The sequence below is a fragment of the Herpailurus yagouaroundi genome, unplaced genomic scaffold, assembly GCF_014898765.1.
Source record: "Herpailurus yagouaroundi ecotype Mexico unplaced genomic scaffold, PumYag 189, whole genome shotgun sequence".
Taxonomy (NCBI): domain Eukaryota; kingdom Metazoa; phylum Chordata; class Mammalia; order Carnivora; family Felidae; genus Herpailurus; species Herpailurus yagouaroundi.
In genome coordinates, this window is record NW_024412420.1 from 15,954,325 (window position 1) to 15,964,734 (window position 10,410).

Here is a 10,410-nt window from a genome sequence, read left to right on the forward strand (position 1 = left end):
ATGTGCACCCCAGAACATTCATCTCTTTGTTCAGTTGTTCAGCAAATAGTTGTTGAGCATTCGCTCTTTGCCAGGCTCTGTGCCAGGAGCCCAGCATGGAGAAGACATGGTCCTTCCCTCAGAGCGAGGTCTTTCTGTCCATCTCTTATAAGGTTCATATAACCTGAAAGCCTGGAGGAAACCCCTGAATCTGGCCTGTTCGTGTCCTCCCCCCTTCACCTAGGGGTCCCTGCTTGTTGCTCTCAAGTATAGGAAAGACAGGCCCCCATGGCCCCTCCCTAGACCTTTTCACCAGAGCAGATCTCTCCAAGCCCCACAGTTGTCCAGAGAGAAGGTAAATCTTCCCTGGGAGGCCAGAATGAGGCTTCTCCACTATCTAGGGGCAGGCTGTGGTAGAAAGTATGTGGGCCTTGGGGTCAGCCAGGCCTGGGCTCAAATCTCAGCTCTGCTACTCACCAGCTGTGTGACCTCGGACAAGTCACTTAACCTCTCTGAGGCTCATTTTCCTCATCTGAAAAGTGGGGATGATAACAGGGCCTCTATCCATCTAACAAGGTGTCATGAGAACTAATTAAGATGATGGGCATGAAAACGTTCAACATGTTAACTGTCAGATGCTTTAAGAACTCAGCTCCAGACTAGGAACTGATGGTGTCCCTTGGGACCCAGAGCAGGAAAGGTCAGTCTTCTCTCTTGCAGAAGGATCCAGGACACAGGAGAGAAGCGGGAGGGAAATGGAATCCCAGGACCACTAGAGAGGGAGGGAAGAGGCAGAGGAATTTGGGGAGAGGAGAGGGTGGGATGGGTAAAGGACCAGGAGTGCCTCTTCTGCACCCAGGGACAGAAAATACGGACCCCAGTCCCTTTGCCGGCCTTATTCCTCCAGGAAAGACCCCGGAAGCCACTGTCCAGCCCCCTCCCTGCCCAGCCTCCTCCCCAATCTGTTTCCACTACTCCCTCTCACCGCTGAGTTGAACCTCAGGTGACAGATGTTACAGGAAATGAAGAGCTTCTTCTTCAGAGGGGAGGGGACCCCAAACGTGTGGCTGATGACAGCTTTCTGGATTGGGTCCATCTGTGAAGGGGGTGGGAGGGCACAATAACTCTGGGGTCGGCTTGGTGGGGGGAGGGGGCAGTGCAAAATGCCAAAAACTAGAGACTATTGAGGAGGGCAGGAATCAGGCCGTAGGAAGAACTTCCCCATCCTTGTGGATAGGACACACACAAACGATCTCTTCCCCGGGTTTCTGCTTGGAGGCAGTGGGATGGCCAGGGTGGCCTCCATGATCGGGAGAAACAGAACCATGTCCTGGTGATCACCTTGGCATCTCTTGCAGCCCCTCTGGTCTCGGGATGGTTGTTGTTGTTGTTTTCCTCATTCACAAGAATCACAACTATTGGGACAGAGTTAGAGGCAGGGAGAAGCAGGGAAGGGACAAAGGGTCTTCTGTTGGAAATCCTGTCCCACAACCCAGCTTTGCGCTGGGCCCATGGGCTGGGACAGAGAAGGCTGATCTCATCAGCTCTGCCACTGTCACAGGGCCTGAGAGCAGGGCTGGGGCAGGTGGGGGGCCGGGAAAGGACAGGCAGCAGCACATGGAGGCCAGAAGGTTCCCCGAGCAGCAGGATCATTTCTTTGGAACATTAATTTATGTGGTTTCTTTTTCCCTTTTCCTTATTTTAACTATTTTTTTTTTTCTCTCCTATCAAACCAAGCCTTCCTGTTCCCTTTTCTCAGGGCCTGGCTTGTTGGGCCAACAGCAGAAGTGGTCTCGGCTTGCTTATCAAGAGGAACTTTCTCAACCTTCCTGAGAGAAGAGAACAGAGGCTTTGAGAAAAAAGCATGCCTTCAGAAACTTTCCTGAGAACAGAAAGAGGTTCTAACCCTCACCTAACAGCACCGAGGGCTGGGGGCAGGCAGAGGACAGGAGAATGGCCAGCAGGGCCCCCAGGGAGGAGGGCGACAGAAACTTTACCCACTCCCAAGGGACTGTGTGCATGAGCAGTGAGTGTGTCAGCAAGTGACAGAGGGGACTGAAGAACAGGGGACCCTCCCCAAAGGACTCAGGCTCCTTCAGATCTCTGTGTGACCTTGGAGGTTGGAAAGGGGCTCCAAAGAGTGACTGAGACTGAATTTCCCACCATCTTGTCAGGGCTCCTTGATGATTACATTTGATTTTCCAGAATTAAACAAAGCAGGGAGTTACTCCTTATCACTCATGGAGTGAAGTAAAATTCATGCTCCCTACACTTTCATTCACACACATGCACACATGGAAATACACAGACTGGTATACACACACATAGCACATAAGCCTACGGGCAGTCACAAATCACAGAACCATGCAGAAAGATACACACTCACATGCATACGAATGGCACACTTGCATAGACACACAATCACCCAAACCACACAAACACACACACGCTCAGAGGTCACACACATCAAACACATACAGAGTTGACACAAAGACACAAAAATATCTCTCAGATACACAGGCATACACATTAATTACATACAAGGACCCAGGCACAAAGAGATGTTTACAAACACACACACTCACACACACACACACACACACACACATTCACAACCACAAGGAACACACAAAGACCCACAGACACATAAACTAAAATAGAAGGGCATACCCCAAATGCACACAGACGTACACAGATCACCCATAGATGTCCCTATACAAAAATTCAAGTATAACCTACAGACGACAGGCCCAGCAGGTGTTACTGGAACCATCCTCATTCCCTGGCCTAAGGAAAAGCTGGGCCAGGGGTCCCCATTTGGGGGGCACCTAGTCACTCTTGGGGATGTCGTTTGTACTTATACCCAGTTTCTGAGAGCCAGCCCCTCTGAACCCACCTTCCCTGCCCACCCCAAGCTTGGCCGCATGCCCCCACCCGCCAGCCCAGCCCGTACCGTGCTGAAGTTGGGGGTGAGACTGAGCGGGGTGGCGCCATTGAAGTGGAAGGCGAGCAAGTGCTTGAAGTCCAGCGGGGGCTGCAGAGGCCTGGCAGGCAGGGGCAGGGAGGCCAGCAGGGGGCTGGGGGCGCTGGAGGCCGGGCCTGCTGCAGGAGGAAGAAGGGCAGGGTCTGAAATGGGGAGCCACGGGGCTCACATCTACCTCCACAGCCAGAAAAAGAGGCGGATGGGCTTCTCGGGTGTGGAGCTGGGGCAGAAACTCCTGTCTCCCTCTTCACAAAGTAGCACTGGCTAAGCCCAGGGCAATTACCGCCCATTTCTGTGCCTCTCCTCTCCACAACCGGAGGAGCAGAAGCCCACAGTTTGTGGTTCCCAGTCCAGGAGGATGCCCCTCCCATCCCCTATAGAGGTAGCAGAAGTACCCCATGAATCCCAGGCCAGAGGAGTCCTGACACACACACAGCACCATGGAGACTGCGAGATGCACTGGGTTTCCAGTTTATTGCAAGTTAAACCCAAACCCCTCTCACTAATGCCCACACAGTCACAGCAAGGCTGACAGAGGGGATGGGAAACCCATTGGAATCTGAAGGGATGTGTCCTCCCCCCCCCCCCCCCCCCCAGCTCTGGCGAGGCCCCAACTCCTTCTCCCCAGAGGCAAAAAGCCCTCCAGCTCCTGGGTGTGGCCCGAGGCTGGTCCTCAGAGTTGGCCCTTCCAGCCCTGTGGTTTTACAGTCTTTGGTCTTAAAGGTCTGAGGCAAGGGTGGGGGAAGGCTCAGAACTTTGGGGAGCAACCAGACTTTGAGGAAGAAAAACATTAGAAATAAATGCAGTCCGTTGAAACTTTTCTGGACTCTGTCATTGCAAAGCCGGAAGAAGTCCTTTTCGATTTTTTGTGTGTTAACGATATGCAAGATAGATTTATTTTACATTTGTAGATGTGTATATCTATATACACAGCCACATATAAGCAGCCTACCAGTGGGTGGGGAGGTAGGGCACCACCCCCACCTCCCTTGAACTGGTAGCTTGTGCACAGGGAGGGTGCTGTGCTGTGTCGACACCAAGGAAGTCATCTGCCGTCTAGTCCTATCTGAAGAGAAGAGATGCTGCCAGGCAGGGAGCTAACAGCCAAGGACCCATTCCCCTTTCCCTCAATCCCTCAGACCCAGTCTTCCTTTCTCCCTCCAACCAAGACTCCTCAGCTTTTCTATGGCCCAAACCTGGGCTGGGTCCAGAGGGAAAATGGTGAGCTACTCCTCCCCAAACTCTGGCAAGGGCAGGAGTGATACTGAGGGTGTCCCCAAACCCAGCATCTCCGTGGGCTCGCCCAGGACCCCCTCGACACAGCCCTTCCTCCAGAGCCCACGGGGCTGGGTTAGTACTCAGCGTGGAGCGGAGGAAGCACGGGGCAGGTGGCTGGAAGGCCACAGTTAGGGGGTCAGCTTGGGTGCAGCACGGTCACCTAGAGTCTGTCTTGGCCCCTAGAGTGCTCAGGGCCCCAGGCTGTCTGGGCGGAGGGAAGGGGGCCGCCCTCACGTGAGCTGTGACCCCAGAAGCCCCTCCGCCCACCCACTCTCCAAGAACTCCACGGCGAGTGCAAAGTCAAACTCGTGCAGCGGGGGCCCATCCACGGCGATCTTCACCGCCGGGCCGCCCCGGCCTGCCCCTGCCCCGCTCTGCCCCCACCACCGCAGCTCCCGGCTGCGGCCCACCTTTTCCAGGAGGCCGGCGCCCGCGGGCAGCGCCAAGGCCAGGGCGGCAAGGGCGGCGAAGTCCGGGAAGAGCTCGTGCAGCTCGGAGCGCGCGCAGGCCAGCTTGGCGCACAAGGCCCGCGGGCCCAGCCGCCCGAGGCTGCACACCACGCGCTTGAAGAGCGCGAAGTCGCCCAGCGCCCTCTGGCGCACCACGGCGGGGGCGAAGGCGCGCAGCAGCACCCGCAGTGCCCCCTCGCCGTGCGCGCCCAGCTCCTCGGGGGCCTGCGGGTAGCCGCGCGAGTCGAAGATCGCCGCGAAGGCGGCCACGGCGTCCAGCGAGGGCCCGGGGTAGGAGTCCCGCAGCCCCCGCCGCATGGAGTCTAGGAAGGCCCCCCGCAGCCGCTGCAAGCCCCGCACCGCAGCCTCGGAGTAGCCGACCAGCTCCACGCCGCGGTAGGTGCAGCGCCCACCGCCCAAGTCAGAGCTGGAGGACGCCAACTCCTGCAGGAAGCCCTGGAGGCGCGCCCCACCCGAGCTGCGCAGGGCTTGGAGGGAGGCTGCGGCTGCCATCACCAGGGGTTGCAACAAGGCCAAGTCCGGCTCTTCAGGCTGCAGGACAAGGGTGAGCTTCTGCATGGATGGCAGAGTGTCCAGCAGCAGGTGGGTGAAGGCCACGAAGGTGAACTGGCGCAGGGCGAGGGCCAGTGCCCTGGCTGTAGGGGAGGCTGGAGCAGAGGCCTCCAGTGTGGGCACCAGGCAAGGCCAAGCCTCAGCCACTGCTTCCACGATAGGCAGCAAGGAGGCCCAGGGCACTGGCCGCGGTCCTGCCAAGTCAATAGCTGCAAGGTCCAGTGCTGCCCGCAGCTCAGGGACCATGTGAGAACTGGGGCCACCATGGAGGCGGAATAGGGCATCCAGCACACTTTCATATTCGCTTAGGTAGGCAGGGGGCTCGGGATCTGTCCGGCCAGGGAGGCAGTGTAGTTCGGTGAGCAGCGGGCAGGCGGCCCGGAGTTGTGGGCCCACACGCCCAAGGCGGTCACTGGGGAGGCTCGAGCTGAGCCAGGCCAGCTTGGGTGCAGACACGCCGAAGGCCTGCAGGATGTCCAGGAGTTGGCCAGCGGTGGCCTCACCCTCCTGTAGCTCCACACTGCCCAGGAAGGTGGTAGCAGGCTGGCCATCACAGGGGGACACCGAAGTGGCAAACAAGGCCAGACTGTGGGACTCGGGCCAGTCCCTGGTCTCGTCCAACACCAGCCCCACATATGGGGATGCCTTCAGGCGCTGGCAGGCCTCTGTGTGCAAGACACTGGCAATGGCCACCTGGGACAGCCAGGGAGAGAAAGGAAGGGACAGAGTTAGGCTCCTCCTGCAAAGGGGAGGCAGCAGTACTGGGGAAAGAAAGGGCACAGACCTTGGGGGCAGACAGACCAATCCTAGCTTTGCATCTTACTGGCTGTGTGATCTTGGGCAAGTTATTTCACCTCTCTGAGCCTCAGTTTCCTCAGCTCTGAAATCAGGCCACTGCCTGCCTCTAAGCTCTTAAAAGGTTGCTATCAATTGGGGCGCCTGGGTGGCTCAGTCAGTTAGGCGTCCGACTTTGGCTCAGGCCACGATCTCCTGGTTTGCCAGTTCGAGCCCTGCGTCAGGTTCTGTGCTGATAGCTCAGACCCTGGAGTCTGCTCCAGATTCTGTGTCTCCCACTCTCTCCGCCCCTCCCCTGCTCATGCTCTCTCTCTCAAAAATGAATAATTAAAAAAAAGGGTTGTCGGCAATTACAAATGTTGCTGTGCTTGTAAGTGTAAAAATGCTTTAGGAACCATAAAGATTCTATAGCATTTCATGTGTGCTTTTATGGCATTGCCCTAGTCCGCCTTATTCCTGGGAGTCTCCCTCCACTCTGCTGCTCAGGGATTAACTGATAGACATGTTCCCTCCCAGTTACATAGAACCCCAACTGTGTGCTCCGTTTGTCTGTCTGTCATCGATCACTCTGTAGGATGAGATCGAACTCTCCCACCCTCACCCCAGCCCCTAGGACTCACACAACTGGTACCTAGGACAGAGCTGCAACTCGCATGCCCCCTGGGGCCACATGGGCGGTACTGGGCTTGAAGTGGGCCAGGGATACACCAAAGGGAATGGCGAAGCCCCGGGTCTGCTCTTCATGCCCCGAGAACATAGGGACCTAGCTTTTCAGAAGTCACAAATCCACATTTTTATGTGTAATCTCTCACTTTTTCTTTCTTTTTTTTTTTTAACTTGGAAATTAACTTAGGTTTTCCAAAAGCACTGTGAAAATCAACAAAATGTATCTGTGGGCCGATCGAGGCTCCAGGCTTGCAACCTCTGGCCTAGACAGCGAGGGAAAACCTCTGTGCCCCTGAGGACAGGGCCTGGTCTGGCCTCTTCCAAGCCGTGCCCCCAGCAGCTGGCCCAGGGCCTGGCACATGATACGCCTCAGTGAAAGGTTCTGCTGGGTGAAGGTATGAATGAAGCGTTCTGGCTGTTGCCCGGGGGCCTGGCATGCTGGCGCTGTGCCCAGACAGCTCCATGTCCTCCCTCCTCGAGCCCTCCCCCACACCTCTGGCTGCCACCCACCTGCATGTCCCTCACCCTCCTGGGGCTGTAGTAATCGCCATGCTCCGTGCCCAGCAGCGCCTGGCACAGGTTGAACCTCTGCAGCTCAAGCAGGGCAGAGCAGCGGTCGTCGGGCACGTCCTCCTTGGCCATGCAGTACACCGTGGTCAGCACCGCCACTTTGGCCGGGTCCACCTCCACCTTGACGCCCGTGGGGGTGGGGGTGGTGGCCAGGTCTGGGTAGGCCCCTCCTCCCTCAGCTTGGCCCTCAAAAGTGGGCTGGCCCCGGTTGACAGCCAGAGCCTGGCGGTGAGCCCCCGAGGTCACGTGGCGCAGCAGGGCGTGGCGCTGGAAGTTGTCGGTGCCCACGGTGAAGGCGTTCTCGGCTTTGCCGTGCTTGTTCCGCACCAGGGCCTGGCGGCACTCGAGACAAAACATCAGCTTCCGCTCGTAGTCGAAGTCCAGCCAGGGGAACTCCTCTTTCCAGTGCTCGTTAAAGTAACGCTTGCATTTTTTGTTGGAGTTGGAGGCCTCTCCGGCTGGTTTCTTCCCCGGGGGTACCATTCCTGCTCAAGGGGCAGGGCACCCCCGACCCCACCCAAATGCTCTGGTCCCCCAGGCTCCCCCCACACACGGCAGCACCTCCCTTGACAATGGAAATTGTGGGGGGAGGAGGGGAGCAGCGCGCCAGGCTAATGGGGACCATCCATCTAACTTAGCTGGGAACGGTTATTCCCGCTCTGCCGGTGGGAGACTGGAGATGAAAGAGACAAGGGAGAGGCGTTAGGGGGTCCGCGGTGGGTTCATGCTGCCCACAGAGCACTCCCCAGCTGACGGGTGGACTGCACCTAATGGGGAAGGGCTATTGGGAATGGGTGGGGTCATGCAAAGGGCCATAGAATGTTATCCAAAGTGGGGGAGGTTTGGGGGTCCCCAGCCCACTCTGAGGGTCTCCCTCCATCCAGGACAAGGCACTGGCTAACTTTGACTGCTGGAACATGTCAGAACTCAGCTCTGAAAAGATTGGCATCATCTATGCAACCACATTTTATAGGTGAGGGCACTGAGTCCAGGTGACAGCGGTTCTCAGGGCCCATGAATAATTCGTGACTGAGCCAGGACTCCAACTCAGACCTTGACTCCTCACTCAAGAGGATGGCCAGTCTCTCCAGTCCACCATCGCTTATTTCATCAGAAGGAAGTTAGCACAAAGCTGAGCTCCCGGAGTCACAGCACCAAGGAATGTCCTTTGTTTTCACTGGACCTCCCTTCCCTGAACGTTCACATGGGCGCACTCACACTTACACACACTCCCTGATAGTGGGGTTCTGGGAAGGGAAGCCCAGAAGTGGGGGCCAGACCCCAGACCAAAGGAGCTAGCTGCTTGCCTGTACCTCGCTCATGCTTCCATCGCCCCAGGCACGATGACAGGTGAGCCGTTCAGGACCAGAAGGCCACGTCCAGCCAGCGGCCAAAACCAGCCAACTTCCTAACTGTCCTTCGACCCTGTCCCCACCTCTCCACGCCTACTAATAACAACAGCAGTAACTACCATTTGGCAAATGTGAACTTCATCGGGCCTTGTGCTAAGGACTTTACAGTGACTCCATGAGAAAGCCAAGATTCCTCTTTCAAGTACTCTGAGGGTGGTATCATCCTCATTTTGAAGAGGAGGAAACCGAGGCTGGGGACTTCAGGTGATTTGCCCAGGGTTCCACGAGCAGTAAGTTAGAGTAAGGCTGAGGCAGAGTTAGAATCTAAGCCCTCCTTATAAAAACAGGGAGGGGGGCAAAACAGAAGAGACTCATAAATATGGAGAACAAACTGAGGGTTACTGGAGGGGTGGTGGGAGGGGGGATGGGCTAAATGGGTCAGGGGCACTAAGGAGTCTACTCCTGAAATCACTGTTGCACTAGATGCTAATTTGGATGTACATTTTAAAAAATAAAAAATTAAATTAAAAAAATAATAAAGTAACTAAAAAAAAAAAAAAAAAAAAAAAAGAATCTAAGTCGTCCTGACCCCAAAGGCCATGCTGAGACTCTGGTGACACCTGGATGATACATCTGCCTCCACCTCTGCAGGCATGCCCCCAGATTCGTCCCTTGCCTAGCAGCCAGAGGGCGAGCTCAGACACAGATCCCTCTCTCGCTTCCACCTCTTCAGTGGCGTCCTAAATGGTTGCCTGAGTCTACACACCTCACCATGAGCCAGCGGGGCCCTCCCCAGCCTCCCACCGCTCCTGTCTGCTGGGCCAGCAGCTCCAAAGGCTTACCATTCCCCCCACACACCCAGCTGTTACTTTGCTCCTGCCTCCATCCTCTGTGCCTGGAGTTTCCTATCCCTCCCTATTCCCTGGCTAATCTCCATTCATTCCTGGAGAGCAGTTCTGCATCCCCTCTGCCACCCTGCCCTCCCCTGCCCCCAGCCGGGGCTGGTGCCTAGCCTGTAGCTTCCCATAATTCTCTGCGCATGGGTCTTGGTGATACAATACGGTAAACTCAGGGACTCTCTGTGTATCTCTGCACTTGGTTCCCAGAAGGCTAAGATCACATTTGTTCAGTTTGGGATTCCTAAGTCCCTGGGCATGCACGGCTGGGCATCCAGATGCCTTTCAGCACAAGTTTGTTGTTTAAAAGACTAAAACGATTTACTTGGGCCCTGTGAAAGAACCTCATGTGTCTGAGGCTATGGGTTAGATGATTCTGGGCTCCAAGAAAGTGGTGACTGTCTTGTCCTCCAGATATACCCAGCACCCTGCAATGGAACCTAGCATTTAACGGGTAAGTACAAGGGCAGATGAGCAGAATCCCAGGGGTAGCCTGTTCAGTGCAAGGGAAGGTGCTCTCTGTTGCTACGTGTGGTGAAATTCATCAGTTCTCTCCCCCTAGACTGCTCACCCTACCCTCTTTGAAACATGCTTTTCTCTTGGCTTCCAAGACTCTATGTCCCCTGGGTTTCCTTTCCCCCATCAGCACTCCTCCACTTCTGATGACACTTCCTCCTCCTCTTCCTAACCTAAAACCATCCAAAAAGTTCAGAACCATCCTTGCCAGTCACCCTGAAATAAACAAGCCTAGCCTGAGCCATTCCTCTGGGCGCCATACCTCTCCATCAAACCACATTCCTGGCTCGTCTAGATGGAATTGTCAATCTGTCTTCTCCCAGTCAGCCCAGCTCAGGAAATACCTGCTCTCC

The 10,410-nt window shown here is 56.0% G+C and overlaps 1 protein-coding gene across 14 annotated transcripts in view; it reads right to left on the minus strand.

Annotated features, from left to right (window-relative positions):
- The window catches only part of LOC121045012 (transmembrane protein C17orf113), a 50,760-nt gene that overhangs the window by 6,027 nt on the left and 34,323 nt on the right, over positions 1 to 10,410 (minus strand). For 7 of the 14 annotated variants that reach the window (XM_040497570.1, XM_040497571.1, XM_040497573.1 and 4 more), the window contains exons 3-4: positions 2,933 to 3,081; positions 965 to 1,075 (exon numbers count right to left, since the gene is read on the minus strand). In XM_040497570.1, coding sequence (XP_040353504.1) covers positions 965 to 1,075; positions 2,933 to 3,081 — 260 coding nt within the window. Of the gene's footprint in view, positions 1 to 964; positions 1,076 to 1,320; positions 1,395 to 2,932; positions 3,082 to 3,417; positions 5,956 to 7,233; positions 7,967 to 10,410 lie in introns of those variants that run through there. The other 7 variants (XM_040497565.1, XM_040497564.1, XM_040497566.1 and 4 more) reach the window with 4 other exon arrangements.